Below are 21464 nucleotides of genomic sequence, written 5' to 3' on the forward strand. Positions count from 1 at the left end.
TGTAGGGAATTTTTTGAATATTATAGATATGATTACCAATGTCTTGAGGAGCTCCTGCAAAGGTGTCCCGGAGCTGAGATAACTGATCTCCTACAACCCAGATTATCTTCCTTTATGCAAGACATGACTCCAACCTGCGCAATTTCTCATAGGCTCTAATTTTGCTTGGGCTCCTCAATGCTACCTGTGGTCAAGTGAAGCTTTGATATCAAAGGCAGTCACTCTCACCTCACCTGCTGTATAATGGCATGGCCTTCTGAATGTCTGTGGTATATGTTGTTGAACTAACTTTAGAACACCACCAAGCATTAGTCAGTATCATGCTGACATTATCCATCATCTCCACAATGCCAATGTTGAATATTTGCCTGCAGTTCTCAATCAGGTTTGAAAATTAAGTTCTGTTCTACGACAAATTTTATAACAACTAAATGAATAGGAAATAAGTGTGCAATATGTGCCAGTTCTAACTTACAAGGTGTCAAAAGAACTCCCTTTATATTGACTGCTGGTTGTTAAAAGATGATACTTGCTGGTTAGAAAGAGCAGGATTTTCTCTTCCAGGCCCCACAAATGTCTTTTGGATCACCATCACTATTTTATCCTAGCATCCTCTCCAGTGGCAGTTATTTTGGCAGATCCATCGCCTCTGGAGGCAAATAAGCTACTCCTGGTTGTGTGTTTGATGTCCCCAGGTCACTAACAAAACATTAATGAGACTGTAGCTCAAATGGTGAATTGGTCCGACATTACAGATGCATCTTTACTATTGTACTTACTCAACACCAGGCCAAAAACACTCCCTATTTTCCAAAAGATGATTAACTTCTTTTTAATGACATAATCTGAGAGTAGAACATAGATTTTTAATTGTTGCTTTGCATTTTACTGTACTTGGCACAGATTGCAACACATAATCAGAGCATGCTGGTCCCTTTGATGAAAGCTCTCTAATTCCTTATGACATGCAGTATAGATGTGCCACTAAACCACTCCGAAACTGAAAATGAGTCTTGACCTTCAATTTTTCCTCTGCATCGTTATATGGCTGAGCTTGCAGTGAATGATTTAGATACAGTATGAAAAGGAGACATTGTTTCAAACATTTGTTTCTATTCTCAGCACTTGCGTGCACATGCGCCTCTGTAAACCTCTCTACTGACATTGAATGCTCATGAACTACATGGTGCTCATGCAATAACAGTACAGTAGCTCATTATCTTGAACTATGTGTGCAGCTAAACCCACACATTCGGCACAAGAACAAATGTATACTGCATGCAGACCTCACAAGCAAGCGACTACACAGTTTTGCAATATACACACGTGGAATCATATAAAGATGCCATCCAAGATGGTGGAGAAAAGCTAGGCATTTGAGGAAGATTAAGAGGCAGACTTGGGACTTTTGGTAGGCTCACATTAGCGAGGTTATTGGTGAGGTTCCTGTGGAGGAAAATCGTGAAAATATCAGTAGAAGCAAACTGTCAGAGTTCAGCAATAAGAAAGCAGTTTGTTCAGTGCAATGCAGAAGTAGTGTGTTCCAACTCAAGCTAACAGTTCAGTCAACATAATAAATTAACTTACAAAGATCAATGGGGTATGCAAGGCAACCATAGTACAGAATAACCTTTTACAAGAAGATATAATGATTACCATCTTAAAACAAATAATTTTACAGACAATACCCTTCAAAGCTAATTGAAATAATAATCTAGGATGGTTCATACTGCAAAAGTGATTCAATGAAATTACTGACAATCCACATGATCATTTTCATTGTTGAGAGTTCAAGAACCCAAATACACACATTTTTACATCTATTCCTCAATCACCTAATCATTCAGAACTACTGTGAGATACAAGCACAGCAGACGTATCTGATAATTCCCTATTTAGAAAATGCAAAGGCATTGTTGTATACTTTAATTCAGGTATTGTCTTCGTACTTCTTTAATTTGCTCTGATGACATGTATGCTCGATGTAGCTGTGGGATTATCAGGTTTTACTGGAAAACTACTGTTACTCTTAGCGTGAACTAAGCTACAAAGTGATGTTAGAGAGTGAACACTCAATGAACACAAACAACAGGCAGTTACAATTTGTGTGATTGCAATTTGGAGTTTGTTCGGTATACAGACTTGAGTTGTACATATAGACAGATTGGAGTTGTACGTGTAGACAGATTGGAGTTGTACGTATAGACAGATTGGAGTTGTACGAGTAGACAGATTGGAGTTGTACGAGTAGACAGATTGGAGTTGTACGGATAGACAGATTGGAGTTGTACAGATAGACAGATTGGAGTTGGTCGTGTAGACAGATTGGAGTTGTACGTGTAGACAGATTGGAGTTGTACGTGTAGACAGATTGGAGTTGGCCATGTAGACAGATTGAAGTTGGATGTGTAGACAGATTGGACTTGTAGGTGTATACAGATTAGAGTTGGTTGTGTAGACAGATTGCAGTTGGCCGTGTAGACAAATTGGAGTTGTACATGTATAGAGATTGGAGTTGTACTTGTATACAGATGTGTGGACAGACTGGAGTTGCACGTGTGGACAGATTGGAGTTGGACACGTAGACTGATTTGAGTTCTATGTGTAGACAGATTGGAGTTGTACATGTAGACAGATTGGAGTTGGCCGTGCATACAGATTGAGTTGTACTTGTATACAGATTGGAGTTGTACTTGTATACAGATTGGAGTTGTATGTGTAGACAGATTGGAGTTGGCCGTGTAGACAGATTGGATATATACGTGTACACAGATTGGATTATATGTGTATACAGATTGGAATTGTACATGTACACAGATCAGAGTTGACCATGTAGACAGATTGGAGTTGGTCGTGTAGACAGATTGGAGCTGGCATGTAGACAGATTGGAGGCGTACGTGTACACAGATTGGAGTTGGTTGTGTTGACAGATTGGAGTTGTACGTGTAGACAGATTGGAGTTGTACGTGTAGACAGATTGGAGTGGGCCGTGTAGACAGATTGGAGTGGGCCGTGTAGACAGATTGGAGTGGGCCGTGTAGACAGATTGGAGTGGGCCGTGTAGACAGATTGGAGTCGTACTTATAGAAAGATTGGATTCGCACGTGTAGACAGATTTGAGTCGTACGTGTAGACAGATTGGAGTCGTACGTGTAGACAGATTGGAGTCGTACGTGTAGACAGATTGGAGTTGGTCGTGTAGACAGATTGGAGTTGTATGTGTACACAGATTGGAGTTGGTTGTGTTGACAGATTGGAGTTGTACATGTAGACAGATGGGAGTTGTACGTGTAGACAGATTGGAGTTGTACGTGTAGACAGATTGGAGTTGTACGTGTAGACAGATTGGAGTTGGCCGTGTAGACAGATTGGAGTGGGCCGTGTAGACAGATTGGAGTGGGCCGTGTAGACAGATTGGAGTGGGCTGTGTAGACAGATTGGAGTCGTACTTATAGAAAGATTGGATTCGCACGTGTAGACAGATTGGAGTCGTACGTGTAGACAGATTGGAGTCGTACGTGTAGACAGATTGGAGTTGGTCGTGTAGACAGATTGGAGTTGTATGTGTACACAGATTGGAGTTGGTTGTGTTGACAGATTGGAGTTGTACATGTAGACAGATGGGAGTTGTACGTGTAGACAGATTGGAGTTGTACGTGTAGACAGATTGGAGTTGTACGTGTAGACAGATTGGAGTTGGCCGTGTAGACAGATTGGAGTGGGCCGTGTAGACAGATTGGAGTGGGCCGTGTAGACAGATTGGAGTCGTACTTATAGAAAGATTGGATTCGCACGTGTAGACAGATTTGAGTCGTACGTGTAGACAGATTGGAGTCGTACGTGTAGACAGATTGGAGTCGTACGTGTAGACAGATTGGAGTTGTACATGTAGACAGATTGGAGTTGTATGTGTACACAGATTGGAGTTGGCCGTGTAGACAGATGGGAGTTGTACGTATAGACAGATTGGATTCGCACGTGTAGACAGATTGGAGTCGCACGTGTAGACAGGTTGGAGTCGTACGTGTAGACAGATGGGTGTTGGTCGTGTAGACAAATTGGAGTTGTACGTCTACACAGATTGGAGTTGTACAAGTAGACAGATTGGAGTTGGCCGTGCAGACAGATTGAATTCGCACGTGTAGACAGATGGGTGTTGGTCGTGTAGACAAATTGGAGTTGTACGTGTACACAGATTGGAGTTGGCCGTGTAGACAGATTTGAGTTGCACCTGTAGACAGATTGGAGTTGGCCGTGTACACAGATTGAATTAGATTAGATTAGATTACTTAGATTAGATTAGATTAGATTAGATTAGATTACTTACAGTGTGGAAACAGGCCCTTCGGCCCAACAAGTCCACACCGCCACGCCGAAGCGTAACCCACCCATACTCCTACATCTATATCTACATCTACCCCTTACCTAACACTACGGGCAATTTAGCATGGCCAATTCACCTGACCTGCACATCTTTGGACTGTGGGAGGAAACCGGAGCACCCGGAGGAAACCCACGCAGACACGGGGAGAACGTGCAAACTCCACACAGTCAGTCGCCTGAGGCGGGAATTGAACCCGGGTCTCCGGCGCTGCGAGGCAGCAGTGCTAACCACTGTGCCACCGTGCCGCCCACCAGTTGAAGTTGGATGTGTTGACAGATTGGAGTTGTAGGTGTATACAGATTAGAGTTGGTTGTGTAGACAGATTGCAGTTGACCGTGTATACAGATTGCAGTTGACCGTGTATAAAGATTGAGTTTTACGTGTATACAGTTTGGAGTTGTACTTGTATACAGATTGGAGTTGGCCGTGTAGACAGATTGGAGTTGGCCGTGTAGACAGATCGGAGTTGGCCGTGTAGACAGATCGGAGTTGGCCGTGTAGACAGATCGGAGTTGGCCGTGTAGACAGATCGGAGTTGGCCGTGTAGACAGATTGGAATTGTACGTGTAGACAGATCGGAGTTGGCCATGTAGACAGATTGGAGTTGGTCGTGTAGACAGATTGGAGTTGGTCGTGTAGACAGATTGGAGTTGTACGTGTAGACAGATGGGAGTTGACCATATAGACAGATGGGAGTTGTATATGTAGACAGATGGGAGTTGTACGTGTAGACAGATTGGATTTGGTTGTGTAGACAGATGGGAGTTGGCCATGTAGACAGATGGGAGTTGTACGTGTAGACAGATTGGAGTTGTACGTGTAGACAGATTGGAGTTGGCCATGTAGACAGATTGGAGTTGGTCGTGTAGACAGATTGGAGTTGGTCGTGTAGACAGATTGGAGTTGTACGTGTAGACAGATGGGAGTTGACCATATAGACAGATGGGAGTTGTATATGTAGACAGATGGGAGTTGTACGTGTAGACAGATTGGATTTGGTTGTGTAGACAGATGGGAGTTGGCCATGTAGACAGATGGGAGTTGTACGTGTAGACAGATTGGAGTTGTACGTGTAGACAGATTGGAGTTGGCCGTGTAGACAGATTGGAGTTGGCCGTGTATACAGATTGGAGTGGGCCGTGTAGACAGATTGGAGTCATACGTATAGACAGATTGGATTCGCACGTGTAGACAGATTGGAGTCGTACATGTAGACAGATTGGAGTCATACGTGTAGACAGATTGGAGTTGTACGTGTAGACAGATGGGTGTTGGTCGTGTAGACAAATTGGAGTTGTACGTCTACACAGATTGGAGTTGTACAAGTAGACAGATTGGTGTTGGCCGTGTAGACAGATTGAATTCGCACATGTAGAGAGATTGGAGTTGTACGTGTAGACAGATTGGAGTTGTACATGTAGACAGATGGGTGTTGGTCGTGTAGACAAATTGGAGTTGTACGTGTACACAGATTGGAGTTGGCCGTGTAGACAGATTTGAGTTGCACCTGTAGACAGATTGGAGTTGGCCGTGTACACAGATTGAAGTTGGATGTGTTGACAGATTGGAGTTGTAGGTGTATACAGATTAGAGTTGGTTGTGTAGACAGATTGCAGTTGACAATATATACAGATTGCAGTTGACCGTGTATAAAGATTGAGTTGTACATGTATACAGATGGGAGTTGTACTTGTATACAGATGGGAGTTGTACGTGTAGACAGATTGGAGTTGTCCATGAAGACAGATTGGAGTTGGCCTTGTAAACAGATTGGAATTGTACATGTACACAGATCGGGGTTGGCTGTGTAGACAGATTGGAGTTGGCGTTGTAGACAGATTGGAATTGTACATGAAGACAGATCGGAGTTGGCCATGTAGACAGATTGGAGTTGGTTGTGTAGACAGATTGGAGTTGGTTGTGTAGATAGATTGGAGTTGTACGTGTAGACAGATGGGAGTTGGCCATGTAGACAGATGGGAGTTGTACATGTAGACAGATGGGAGTTGTACATGTAGACAGATGGGATTTGGTTGTGTAGACAGATTGGAGTTGTACGTGTAGACAGATTGGAGTTGGCCATGCAGACAGATGGGAGTTGTACATGTAGACAGATGGGCGTTTACGTGTAGACAGATTGGAGTTGGTTGTGTAGACAGATTGGAATTGTACGTGTAGACAGATTGGAGTTGTACATGTAGACAGATTGGAGTTGTACATGTAGACAGATTGGAGTTGTACATGTAGACAGATTGGAGTAGGATATATAGACAGATTGGAGTGGTACTTGTATACAGATTAGAGTTATATGTGTACACAGATTGGAGTTGCATGTGTAGATAGATTGGAGTCGCATGTGTAGACAGATTGGAGTCGTACATGTAGACAGATTGGACTCGTACATGTAGACAGATTGGAGTCGTACATGTAGACAGATTGGAGTCGTACATGTAGACAGATTGGAGTTGTACATGTTGACAGATGGGAGTTGGCCATGTAGACAGATGGGAGTTGGCCATGTAGACAGATGGGAGTTGTACATGTAGACAGTTGGGAGTTCTACATGTAGACAGATGGGAGTTGTACATGTAGACAGTTTGGATTTGGTTGTGTAGACAGAGTGGAGTTGTACGTGTAGACAGATTGGAGTTGGCCATGTAGACAGATGGGAGTTGTACATGTAGACAGCTGGGAGTTGGCCATGTTGACAGATGGGAGTTGTACGTGTAGACAGATTAGATTTGGTTGTGTAGAGAGAGCGGAGTTGTACGTGTAGACAGATTGGAGTAGGATATATAGACAGATTGGAGTTGTACTTGTATACAGATTAGAGTTATATGTGTACACAGATTGGAGTTGCATGTGTAGATAGATTGGAGTCGCATGTGTAGACAGATTGGAGTCGTACATTTAGACAGATTGGAGTCGTACATGTAGACAGATTGGAGTTGTACATGTAGACAGATTGGAGTTGGCCATGTAGACAGATGGGAGTTGTACATGTAGACAGCTGGGAGTTGGCCATGTAGACAGATGGGAGTGGGCCATGTACAGTTGGGAGTTGTACATGTAGACAGATGGGAGTTGTACGTGTCGACAGATTGGATTTGGTTGTGTAGACAGAGTGGAGTTGTACATGTAGACAGATTGGAGTTGGCCATGTAGACAGATGGGAGTTGTACATGTAGACAGATTGGAGTTGTACGTGTAGACAGATTGGAGTTGGCCATGTAGACAGATTGAAGTTGGATGTGTAGACAGATTGGACTTGTAGGTGTATACAGATTAGAATTGGTTGTGTATACCGATTGCAGTTGGCCGTGTGGACAAATTGGAGTTGTACATGTATACAGATTGGAGTTGTACTTGTATACAGATGTGTGGACAGATTGGAGTTGCACGTGTGGACAGATTGGAGTTGGACACGTAGACTGATTTGAGGTCTATGTGTAGACAGATTGGAGTTGTACATGTAGACAGATTGGAGTTGGCCGTGCATACAGCTTGAGTTGTACTTGTGTACAGATTGGAGTTGTACTTGTATACAGATTGGAGTTGTATGTGTAGACAGATTGGAGTTGGCCGTGTACACAGATTGGATTATATGTGTATACAGATTGGAATTGTACATGTACACAGATCGGAGTTGACCATGTAGACAGATTGGAGTTGGTCGTGTAGACAGATTGGAGCTGGCATGTAGACAGATTGGGAGGCGTACGTGTACACAGATTGGAGTTGGTTGTGTTGACAGATTGGAGTTATACATGTAGACAGATGGGAGTTGTACGTGTAGACAGATGGGAGTTGTACGTGTAGACAGATGGGAGTTGTACGTGTAGACAGATTGGAGTGGGCCGTGTAGACAGATTGGAGTAGGCCGTGTAGACAGATTGGAGTGGGCCGTGTAGACAGATTGGAGTCCTACGTATAGACAGATTGGATTTGCACGTGTAGACAGATTGGAGTCGTACATGTAGACAGATTGGAGTCGTACGTGTAGACAGATTGGAGTCGTACGTGTAGACAGGTTGGAGTCGTACGTGTAGACAGATGGGTGTTGGTCGTGTAGACAAATTGGAGTTGTACGTCTACACAGATTGGAGTTGTACAAGTAGACAGATTGGAGTTGGCCGTGTAGACAGATTGAATTCGCACGTGTAGACAGATTGGAGTTGTACGTGTAGACAGATGGGTGTTGGTCGTGTAGACAAATTGAATTAGATTAGATTAGATTACTTAGATTAGATTAGATTACTTACAGTGTGGAAACAGGCCCTTCGGCCAAACAAGTCCACACCGCCACGCCGAAGCGTAACCCACCCATACCCCTACATCTATATCTACATCTACCCCTTACCTAACACTACGGGCAATTTAGCATGGCCAATTCACCTGACCTGCACATCTTTGGACTGTGGGAGGAAACCGGATCACCCGGAGGAAACCCACGCAGACACGGGGAGAACGTGCAAACTCCACACAGTCAGTCGCCTGAGGCGGGAATTGAACCCGGGTCTCCGGCGCTGCGAGGCAGCAGTGCTAACCACTGTGCCACCGTGCCGCCCACCAGTTGAAGTTGGATGTGTTGACAGATTGGAGTTGTAGGTGTATACAGATTAGAGTTGGTTGTGTAGACAGATTGCAGTTGACCGTGTATACAGATTGCAGTTGACCGTGTATAAAGATTGAGTTTTACGTGTATACAGTTTGGAGTTGTACTTGTATACAGATTGGAGTTGTACGTGTAGACAGATTGGAATTGGCCGTGTAGACAGATCGGAGTTGGCCGTGTAGACAGATCGGAGTTGGCCGTGTAGACAGATCGGAGTTGGCCGTGTAGACAGATCGGAGTTGGCCGTGTAGACAGATTGGATTTGCACGTGTAGACAGATTGGAGTCGTACATGTAGACAGATTGGAGTCGTACGTGTAGACAGATTGGAGTCGTACGTGTAGACAGATTGGAGTCGTACGTGTAGACAGATTGGAGTCGTACGTGTAGACAGATTGGAGTTGTACATGTAGACAGATTGGAGTTGTATGTGTACACAGATTGGAGTTGGCCGTGTAGACAGATGGGAGTTGTACGTATAGACAGATTGGATTAGCATGTGTAGACAGATTGGAGTCGTACGTGTAGACAGGTTGGAGTCGTACGTGTAGACAGATGGGTGTTGGTCGTGTAGACAGATTGGAGTTGGTTGTGTAGACAGATTGGAATTGTACGTGTAGACAGATTGGAGTTGTACATGTAGACAGATTGGAGTTGTACATGTAGACAGATTGGAGTAGGATATATAGACAGATTGGAGTGGTACTTGTATACAGATTAGAGTTATATGTGTACACAGATTGGAGTTGCATGTGTAGATAGATTGGAGTCGCATGTGTAGACAGATTGGAGTCGTACATGTAGACAGATTGGAGTCGTACATGTAGACAGATTGGAGTTGTACATGTAGACAGATTGGAGTTGGCCATGTAGACAGATTGGAGTTGTACATGTTGACAGATGGGAGTTGGCCATGTAGACAGATGGGAGTTGGCCATGTAGACAGATGGGAGTGGTACATGTAGACAGTTGGGAGTTCTACATGTAGACAGATGGGAGTTCTACATGTAGACAGTTTGGATTTGGTTGTGTAGACAGAGTGGAGTTGTACGTGTAGACAGATTGGAGTTGGCCATGTAGACAGATGGGAGTTGTACATGTAGACAGCTGGGAGTTGGCCATGTTGACAGATGGGAGTTGTACGTGTAGACAGATTAGATTTGGTTGTGTAGAGAGAGTGGAGTTGTACGTGTAGACAGATTGGAGTAGGATATATAGACAGATTGGAGTTGTACTTGTATACAGATTAGAGTTATATGTGTACACAGATTGGAGTTGCATGTGTAGATAGATTGGAGTCGCATGTGTAGACAGATTGGAGTCGTACATGTAGACAGATTGGAGTCGTACATGTAGACAGATTGGAGTTGTACATGTAGACAGATTGGAGTTGGCCATGTAGACAGATGGGAGTTGTACATGTAGACAGCTGGGAGTTGGCCATGTAGACAGATGGGAGTGGGCCATGTACAGTTGGGAGTTGTACATGTAGACAGATGGGAGTTGTACGTGTAGACAGATTGGATTTGGTTGTGTAGACAGAGTGGAGTTGTACATGTAGACAGATTGGAGTTGGCCATGTAGACAGATTGGAGTTGGCCGTGTAGACAGATTGAATTCGCACGTGTAGACAGTTTGGAGTTGTACGTGTAGACAGATGGGTGTTGGTCGTGTAGACAAATTGAATTAGATTAGATTAGATTACTTAGATTAGATTAGATTAGATTACTTACAGTGTGGAAACAGGCCCTTCGGCCCAACAAGTCAACACCGCCACGCCGAAGCGTAACCCACCCATACCCCTACATCTATATCTACATCTACCCCTTACCTAACACTACGGGCAATTTAGCATGGCCAATTCACCTGACCTGCACATCTTTGGACTGTGGGAGGAAACCCACGCAGACACGGGGAGAACGTGCAAACTCCACACAGTCAGTCGCCTGAGGCGGGAATTGAACCCGGGTCTCCGGCGCTGCGAGGCAGCAGTGCCAACCACTGTGCCACCGTGCCGCCCACCAGTTGAAGTTGGATGTGTTGACAGATTGGAGTTGTAGGTGTATACAGATTAGAGTTGGTTGTGTAGACAGATTGCAGTTGACCGTGTATACAGATTGCAGTTGACCGTGTATAAAGATTGAGTTTTACGTGTATACAGTTTGGAGTTGTACTTGTATACAGATTGGAGTTGGCCGTGTAGACAGATCGGAGTTGGCCGTGTAGACAGATCGGAGTTGGCCGTGTAGACAGATCGGAGTTGGCCGTGTAGACAGATCGGAGTTGGCCGTGTAGACAGATCGGAGTTGGCCGTGTAGACAGATCGGAGTTGGCCGTGTAGACAGATCGGAGTTGTACATGTAGACAGATGGGAGTTGTATATGTAGACAGATGGGAGTTTTACGTGTAGACAGATTGGATTTGGTTGTGTAGACAGATGGGAGTTGGCCATGTAGACAGATGGGAGTTGGCCATGTAGACAGATGGGAGTTGTACGTGTAGACAGATTGGAGTTGTACGTGTAGACAGATTGGAGTTGGCCATGTAGACAGATTGGAGTGGGCCGTGTAGACAGATTGGAGTCATACGTATAGACAGATTGGATTCGCACGTGTAGACAGATGGGAGTTGTACGTGTAGACAGATTGGATTTGGTTGTGTAGACAGATGGGAGTTGGCCATGTAGACAGATGGGAGTTGTACATGTAGACAGATTGGAGTTGTATGTGTAGACAGATTGGAGTTGGCCATGTAGACAGATTGGAGTTGGCCGTGTAGACAGATTGGAGTGGGCCGTGTAGACAGATTGGAGTGGGCCGTGTAGACAGATTGGAGTGGGCCGTGTAGACAGATTGGAGTGGGCCGTGTAGACAGATTGGAGTCATACGTATAGACAGATTGGATTCGCACATGTAGACAGATTGGAGTCGTACATGTAGACAGATTGGAGTCATACGTGTAGACAGATTGGAGTTGTACGTGTAGACAGATTGGAGTTGTACATGTAGACAGATTGGAGTTGTACGTGTACACAGATTGGAGTTGGCCGTGTAGACAGATGGGAGTTGTACGTATACACAGATTGGATTCGCACATGTAGACAGATTGGAGTCGTATGTGTAGACAGGTTGGAGTCGTACGTGTAGACAGATTGGAGTTGTACGTGTAGACAGATGGGTGTTGGTCGTGTAGACAAATTGGAGTTGTACGTCTACACAGATTGGAGTTGTACAAGTAGACAGATTGGAGTTGGCCGTGTAGACAGATTGAATTCGCACGTGTAGAGAGATTGGAGTTGTACGTGTAGACAGATTGGAGTTGTACATGTAGACAGATGGGTGTTGGTCGTGTAGACAAATTGGAGTTGTACGTGTACACAGATTGGAGTTGGCCGTGTAGACAGATTTGAGTTGCACCTGTAGACAGATTGGAGTTGGCCGTGTACACAGATTGAAGTTCGATGTGTTGACAGATTGGAGTTGTAGGTGTATACAGATTAGAGTTGGTTGTGTAGACAGATTGCAGTTGACCGTGTATAAAGATTGAGTTGTACATGTATACAGTTTGGAGTTGTACTTGTATACAGATGGGAGTTGTACGTGTAGACTGATTGGAGTTGTACGTGTAGACAGATTGAATTTGTACGTGTAGACAGATTGGAGTTGTACATGTAGACAGATTGGAGTTGGTTGCGTAGACAGTTTGGAGTTGGCCATGTAGATAGATGGGAGTTGGCCATGTAGACAGATGGGAGTTGTACGTGTAGACAGATGGGAGTTGTACGTGTAGACAGATGGGAGTTGTACGTGTAGACAGATTAGAGTTGGCCATGTGGACAGATGGGAATTGTACATGTAGACAGATGGGAATTGTACGTGTAGACAGATGGGATTTGGATGTGTCGACAGATTGGAGTTGTACGTGTAGACAGATTGGAGTTGGCCATGTAGACAGATTGGAGTTGTACGTGTAGACAGATTGGAGTTGGCCATGTAGACAGATGGGAGTTGTACATGTAGACAGATGGGCGTTATACGTGTAGACAGATTGGAGTTGGGTTGTGTAGACAGATTGGAATTGTACGTGTAGACAGATTGGAGTTGTACATGTAGACAGATTGGATTTGGTTGTGTAGACAGAGTGGAGTTGTACGTGTAGACAGATTGGAGTTAGCCATGTAGACAGATGGGAGTTGTACATGTAGACAGATGGGAGTTGGCCGTGTGGACAGATGGGAATTGTACATGTAGACAGATGGGAGTTTTACGTGTAGACAGATGGGATTTGGATGTGTAGACAGATTGGAGTTGTACGTGTAGACAGATTGGAGTTGACCATGTGGACAGATGGGAGTTGTACATGTAGACAGATGGGAGTTGTACGTGTAGACAGATTGGAGTTGTACGTGTAGACAGATTGAATTTGTACGTGTAGACAGATTGGAGTTGTACATGTAGACAGATTGGAGTTGGTTGCGTAGACAGTTTGGAGTTGGCCATGTAGATAGATGGGAGTTGGCCATGTAGACAGATGGGAGTTGTACGTGTAGACAGATGGGAGTTGTACGTGTAGACAGATGGGAGTTGTACGTGTAGACAGATTAGAGTTGGCCATGTGGACAGATGGGAATTGTACATGTAGACAGATGGGAATTGTACGTGTAGACAGATGGGATTTGGATGTGTCGACAGATTGGAGTTGTACGTGTAGACAGATTGGAGTTGGCCATGTAGACAGATGGGAGTTGTACATGTAGACAGATGGGCGTTATACGTGTAGACAGATTGGAGTTGGGTTGTGTAGACAGATTGGAATTGTACGTGTAGACAGATTGGAGTTGTACATGTAGACAGATTTGAGTAGGATATATGGACAGATTCGAGTTGTACTTGTATACAGATTCAAGTTATATGTGTACACAGATTGGAGTTGCATGTGTAGATAGATTGGAGTCGCATGTGTAGACAGATTGGAGACGTACATGTAGACAGATTGGAGTCGTACATGTAGACAGATTGGATTTGGTTGTGTAGACAGAGTGGAGTTGTACGTGTAGACAGATTGGAGTTAGCCATGTAGACAGATGGGAGTTGTACATGTAGACAGATGGGAGTTGTACATGTAGACAGTTGGCAGTTGGCCATGTAGACAGATGGGAGTTGGCCATGTAGACAGATGGGAGTTGGCCATGTAGACAGTTGGGAATTGTACATGTAGACAGATGGGAGTTGTACGTGTAGACAGATTGGATTTGGTTGTGTCGACAGAGTGGAGTTGTACGTGTAGACAGATTGGAGTTGGCCATGTAGACAGATGGGAGTTGTACATGTAGACAGATGGGAGTTGTACATGTAGACAGTTGGGGGTTGTACATGTAGACAGTTGGGAGTTGTACATGTAGACAGATGGGAATTGTACGTGTAGACAGATGGGAGTTGTACGTGTAGACAGATTGGAGTTGTACGTGTAGACAGATGGGAGTTGGACATGTAGACAGATTGGAGTTGTACATGGAGTTGGTCATGTAGACAGATTGGAGTTGGCCATGTAGACAGATTGGAGGCGTACGTGTAGACAGATTGGAGTTGGTTGTGTAGACAGATTGAAGTTGTACGCGTAGACAGATTAGAGTTGTACGTGTAGACAGATTGTAATTGGCCATGTAAACAGATTGGAGTTGTTCGTGTAGACAGATTGGAGTTGTACATGTAGACAGATTGGAGTTGTACATGGAGTTGGTCATGTAGACAGATTGGAGTTGGCCATGTAGACAGATTGGAGGCGTACGTGTAGACAGATTGGAGTTGGTTGTGTAGACAGATTGAAGTTGTACGCGTAGACAGATTAGAGTTGTACGTGTAGACAGATTGTAATTGGCCATGTAAACAGATTGGAGTTGTACGTGTAGACAGATTGGAGTTGTACATGTAGACAGATTGGAGTTGTACATGGAGTTGGTCATGTAGACAGATTGGAGTTGGCCATGTAGACAGATTGGAGGCGTACGTGTAGACAGATTGGAGTTGGTTGTGTAGACAGATTGAAGTTGTACGCGTAGACAGATTAGAGTTGTACGTGTAGACAGATTGTAATTGGCCATGTAAACAGATTGGAGTTGTTCGTGTAGACAGATTGGAGTTGTACATGTAGACAGATTGGAGTTGTACATGGAGTTGGTCATGTAGACAGATTGGAGTTGGCCATGTAGACAGATTGGAGGCGTACGTGTAGACAGATTGGAGTTGGTTGTGTAGACAGATTGAAGTTGTACGCGTAGACAGATTAGAGTTGTACGTGTAGACAGATTGTAATTGGCCATGTAAACAGATTGGAGTTGTACGTGTAGACAGATTGGAGTTGTACATGTAGACAGATTGGAGTTGTACATGGAGTTGGTCATGTAGACAGATTGGAGTTGGCCGTGTAAACAGATTGGAGGCGTACGTGTTTACAGATTGGAGTTGTACTTATATACAGATTGGAGCTATATCTGTACACAGATTGGAGTTGCATGTGTAGACAGATTGGAGTTGCATTTGTAGACAGATTGGAGTTGTACGTGTGGACAGATTGGAGTTGTACGTGTGGACAGATTGGAGGTGGACGTGCAGACAGATGGGAGTTGTATGTATCGACTGATTAGAGTTGTACATGTAGACAGATTGGAGTTGGCCGTGTATACAGATTGGAGCTGGCCATGTAGACAGATTTGAGTTGTACATGTAGACAGATTGGAGTTGTACATGGAGTTGGTCACGTAGACAGATTGGAGTTGGCCATGTAGACAGATTGGAGGCGTACGTGTAGACAGATTGGAGTTGGCCATGTAGACAGATGGGAGTTGTACATGTAGACAGATGGGAGTTGTACATGTAGACAGATGGGAGTTGTACGTGTAGACAGATTGGAGTTGTACGTGTAGACAGATTGGAGTTGTACGTGTAGACAGATTGGAGTTGGTTGCGTAGACAGATGGGATTTGGATGTGTAGACAGATTGGAGTTGTACGTGTAGACAGATTGGAGTTGGCCATGTAGACAGATGGGAGTTGTACATGTAGACAGATGGGCGTTATATGTGTAGACAGATTGGAGTTGGGTTGTGTAGACAGATTGGAATTGGCCATGTAGACAGATGGGAGTTGTACATGTAGACAGATGGGCGTTATATGTGTAGACAGATTGGAGTTGGGTTGTGTAGACAGATTGGAATTGTACGTGTAGACAGATTGGAGTTGTACATGTAGACAGATGGGAGTTGTACATGTAGACAGATGGGAGTTGTACATGTAGACAGATTGGATTTGGTTGTGTAGACAGAGTGGAGTTGTACGTGTAGACAGATTTGAGTAGGATATATCGACAGATTCGAGTTGTACTTGTATACAGATTCGAGTTATATGTGTACACAGATTGGAGTTGCATGTGTAGATAGATTGGAGTCGCATGTGTAGACAGATTGGAGACGTACATGTAGACAGATTGGAGTCGTACATGTAGACAGATTGGATTTGGTTGTGTAGACAGAGTGGAGTTGTACTTGTAGACAGATTGGAGTTGGCCATGTAGACAGATGGGAGTTGTACATGTAGACAGATGGGAGTTGTACATGTAGACAGTTGGGAGTTGTACATGTAGACAGCTGGGAGTTGGCCATGTAGACAGATGGGAGTTGTACGTGTAGACAGATTGGATTTGGTTGTGTAGACAGAGTGGAGTTGTACGTGTAGACAGATTGGAGTTGGCCATGTAGACAGATGGGAGTTGTACATGTAGACAGATGGGAGTTGTACATGTAGACAGTTGGGGGTTGTACATGTAGACAGTTGGGAGTTGTACATGTAGACAGATGGGAATTGTACGTGTAGACAGATGGGAGTTGTATGTGTAGACAGATGGGAGTTGTACATGTAGACAGATTTGAGTTTTACGTGTAGACAGATTTGAGTTGTACGTGTAGACAGATTGTAATTGGCCATGTAAACAGATTGGAGTTGTTCGTGTAGACAGATTGGAGTTGTACATGTAGACAGATTGGAGTTGTACATGTAGACAGATGGGAGTTGTACATGTAGACAGTTGGGGGTTGTACATGTAGACAGTTGGGAGTTGTACATGTAGACAGATGGGAATTGTACGTGTAGACAGATGGGAGTTGTATGTGTAGACAGATGGGAGTTGTACATGTAGACAGATTTGAGTTTTACGTGTAGACAGATTTGAGTTGTACGTGTAGACAGATTGTAATTGGCCATGTAAACAGATTGGAGTTGTTCGTGTAGACAGATTGGAGTTGTACATGTAGACAGATTGGAGTTGTCCATGGAGTTGGTCATGTAGACAGATTGGAGTTGGTCATGTAGACAGATTGGAGTTGTACATGTAGACAGATTGGAGGCGTACGTGTAGACAGATTGGAGTTGGTTGTGTAGACAGATTGAAGTTGTACGCGTAGACAGATTAGAGTTGTACGTGTAGACAGATTGTAATTGGCCATGAAAACAGATTGGAGTTGTACGTGTAGACAGATTGGAGTTGTACATGTAGACAGATTGGAGTTGTACATGTAGACAGATTGGAGTTGGCCATGTAGACAGATTGGAGTTGTACATGGAGTTGGTCATGTAAACAGATTGGATTTGGCCATGTAGACAGATTGGAGTTGTACATGGAGTTGGTCATGTAGACAGATTGGAGTTGGCCATGTAGACAGATTGGAGGCGTACGTGTAGACAGATTGGAGTTGGTTATGTAGACAGATTGGAGTTGTACGTGTGGACAGATTGGAGTTGTACGTGTAGACCGATTGGAATTGTACGTGTTGACAGATTGGAGTTGGCCATGTAGACAGATGGGAGTTGTACATGTAGACAGATGGGAGTTGTACATGTAGACAGATGGGAGTTGTACGTGTAGACAGTTTGGAGTTGTACGTGGAGACAGATTGGAGTTGTACGTGGAGACAGATTGGAGTTGTACATGTAGACAGATGGGAGTTGTACGTGTAGACAGATTGGAGTTGTATATGTGGACAGATGGGAGTTGTACATGTAGACAGATGGGAGTTGTACATGTAGACAGATGGGAGTTGTACGTGTAGACAGATTGGAGTTGCTTGGGTAGACAGATTGGAGTTGTACGTGTAGACAGATGGGAGTTGTACATGTAGACAGATGGGAGTTGTACGTGTAGACAGATTGGAGTTGCTTGGGTAGACAGATTGGAGTTGTACGTGTAGACAGGTTGGAGATATACATGCAGACAGATTGGAGTTGTACATGTAGTCAGATTGGAGTTGTACGTGTAGACAGATTGGAGTTGTACATGTAGACAGATTGGAGTTGGCCATGTAGACAGATTGGAGTTGGCCATGTAGACAGATGGGAGTTGGCCATGTAGACAGATTGGAGTTGTACATGTAGACAGATTGGATTATATGTGTAAACAGATTGGATTTGTACGTGTAGACAGATTGGAGTTGGCCATGTAGACAGATGGGAGTTGGCCATGTAGACAGATGGGAGTTGTTCGTATAGACAGATGGGAATTGTACGTATAGACAGATGGGAGTTGTACATGTAGACAGATGGGAGTTGTACGTGTAGACAGATTAGAGTTGTACGTGTAGACAGATTGGAGTTGGTTGTGTGGACAGATTGGAGTTGTACGTGTAGACTGATTGGAGTTGGCCATGAAGACAGGTGGGAGTTGGCCATGTAGACAGATGGGAGTTGTACATGTAGACAGATGGGAGTAGTACGTGTAGACAGATTGAAGTTGGTTGTGTAGACAGATTGGAGGTGTACGTGTAGACAGATTGGAATTGTACATGTACACAGATCGGAGTTGGCCATGTAGACAGATTGGAGTTGGTTGTGTAGACAGATTGGAGTTGGCCATGTAGACAGATTGGAGGCGTACGTGTGTACAGATTGGAGGCGTACATATATACAGATTGGAGCTATATCTGTACACAGATTGGAGTTGCATGTGTAGACAGATTGGAGTTGCATGTGTAGACAGATTGGAGTTGTACGTGTGGACAGATTGGAGTTGTACGTGTGGACAGATTGGAGGTGGACGTGCGGACAGATGGGAGTTGTATGTATCGACTGATTAGAGTTGTACATGTAGACAGATTGGAGTTGGCCGTGTATACAGATTGGAGCTGGCCATGTAGACAGATTTGAGTTGTACATGTAGACAGATTGGAGTTGTACATGGAGTTGGTCATGTAGACAGATTGGAGTTGGCCATGTAGACAGATTGGAGGCGTACGTGTAGACAGATTGGAGTTGTACATGTATACAGATTGGATTGTACGTGTAGACAGATTGGAGTTGTACATGTAGACAGATTGGAGTTGTACGTGTAGACAGATTGGATTTGTACGTGTAGACAGATTAGAGTTGGTTGCGTAGACAGATTGGAGTTGTACGTGTAGACAGATTGGAGTTGGCCATGTGGACAGATGGGAGTTAGGCATGTAGACAGATGGGAGTTGTACGTGTAGACAGATGGGAGTTGTACGTGTAGACAGATGGGAGTTGTACGTGTAGACAGATTAGAGTTGTACGTGTCGACAGATTGGAGTTGTACGTGTCGACAGATTGGAGTTGTACGTGTAGACAGATTGGAGTTGGTTGTGTGGACAGATTGGAGTTGTACGTGTAGACAGATTGGAGTTGTACGTGTAGACAGATTGGAGTTGTACGTGTAGACAGATTGGAGTTGTACATGTAGACAAATTGGAGTTGGTTGTGTAGACAGATTGGAGTTGTATGTGTAGACAGATTGGAGTTGGCCACGTAGACAGGTGGGAGTTGGCCATGTCGACAGATGGGAGTTGTACATGTAGACAGATGGGAGTTGTACGTGTAGACAGATTGGAGTTGGTTGTGTCGACAGATTGGAGTTGGTTGTGTAGACAGATTGGTGTTGTACGTGTAGACAGATTGGAGTTGTACATGTAGGCAGATTGGAGTTGTACATGTAGACAGATTGGAGTTTACGTGTAGACAGATTGGAGTTGGTTGTGTAGACAGATTGGAGTTGTACGTGTAGACAGATTGGAGTTGGCCATGTCGACAGATGGGAGTTGTACATGTAGACAGATGGGAGTTGTACGTGTAGACAGATGGGAGTTGTATATGTGGACAGATGGGAGTTGTACATGTAGACAGATGGGAGTTGTACATGTAGACAGATGGGAGTTGTACGTGTAGACAGATTGGAGTTGCTTGGGTAGACAGATTGGAGTTGTACGTGTAGACAGATGGGAGTTGTACATGTAGACAGATGGGAGTTGTACGTGTAGACAGATTGGAGTTGCTTGGGTAGACAGATTGGAGTTGTACGTGTAGACAGGTTGGAGATATACATGCAGACAGATTGGAGTTGTACATGTAGTCAGATTGGAGTTGTACGTGTAGACAGATTGGAGTTGTACATGTAGACAGATTGGAGTTGGCCATGTAGACAGATTGGAGTTGGCCATGTAGACAGATGGGAGTTGGCCATGTAGACAGATTGGAGTTGTACATGTAGACAGATTGGATTGTATGTGTAAACAGATTGGATTTGTACGTGTAGACAGATTGGAGTTGGCCATGTAGACAGATGGGAGTTGGCCATGTAGACAGATGGGAGTTGTTCGTATAGACAGATGGGAATTGTACGTATAGACAGATGGGAGTTGTACATGTAGACAGATGGGAGTTGTACGTGTAGACAGATTAGAGTTGTACGTGTAGACAGATTGGAGTTGGTTGTGTGGACAGATTGGAGTTGTACGTGTAGACTGATTGGAGTTGGCCATGAAGACAGGTGGGAGTTGGCCATGTAGACAGATGGGAGTTGTACATGTAGACAGATGGGAGTAGTACGTGTAGACAGATTGAAGTTGGTTGTGTAGACAGATTGGAGGTGTACGTGTAGACAGATTGGAATTGTACATGTACACAGATCGGAGTTGGCCATGTAGACAGATTGGAGTTGGTTGTGTAGACAGATTGGAGTTGGCCATGTAGACAGATTGGAGGCGTACGTGTGTACAGATTGGAGGCGTACATATATACAGATTGGAGCTATATCTGTACACAGATTGGAGTTGCATGTGTAGACAGATTGGAGTTGCATGTGTAGACAGATTGGAGTTGTACGTGTGGACAGATTGGAGTTGTACGTGTGGACAGATTGGAGGTGGACGTGCGGACAGATGGGAGTTGTATGTATCGACTGATTAGAGTTGTACATGTAGACAGATTGGAGTTGGCCGTGTATACAGATTGGAGCTGGCCATGTAGACAGATTTGAGTTGTACATGTAGACAGATTGGAGTTGTACATGGAGTTGGTCATGTAGACAGATTGGAGTTGGCCATGTAGACAGATTGGAGGCGTACGTGTAGACAGATTGGAGTTGTACATGTATACAGATTGGATTGTACGTGTAGACAGATTGGAGT

General features: G+C 44.2%; 1 protein-coding gene across 13 annotated transcripts in view; it reads right to left on the reverse strand.

Moving 5' to 3' along the window:
• The window catches only part of LOC140458187 (calcium-dependent secretion activator 2-like), a 746655-nt gene that overhangs the window by 117649 nt on the left and 607542 nt on the right, over positions 1-21464 (reverse strand). For 8 of the 13 annotated variants that reach the window (XM_072552408.1, XM_072552410.1, XM_072552407.1 and 5 more), the window contains one exon: positions 1327-1446. The exons of the other annotated variants lie outside the window; for them this stretch is intronic. In XM_072552408.1, coding sequence (XP_072408509.1) covers positions 1327-1446 — 120 coding nt within the window. The remainder of the gene's footprint in view (positions 1-1326; positions 1447-21464) is intronic. 13 annotated transcript variants of the gene reach the window in all.

Source organism: Chiloscyllium punctatum, chromosome 32, assembly GCF_047496795.1.
Source record: "Chiloscyllium punctatum isolate Juve2018m chromosome 32, sChiPun1.3, whole genome shotgun sequence".
NCBI classification, from domain to species: Eukaryota; Metazoa; Chordata; class Chondrichthyes; order Orectolobiformes; family Hemiscylliidae; genus Chiloscyllium; species Chiloscyllium punctatum.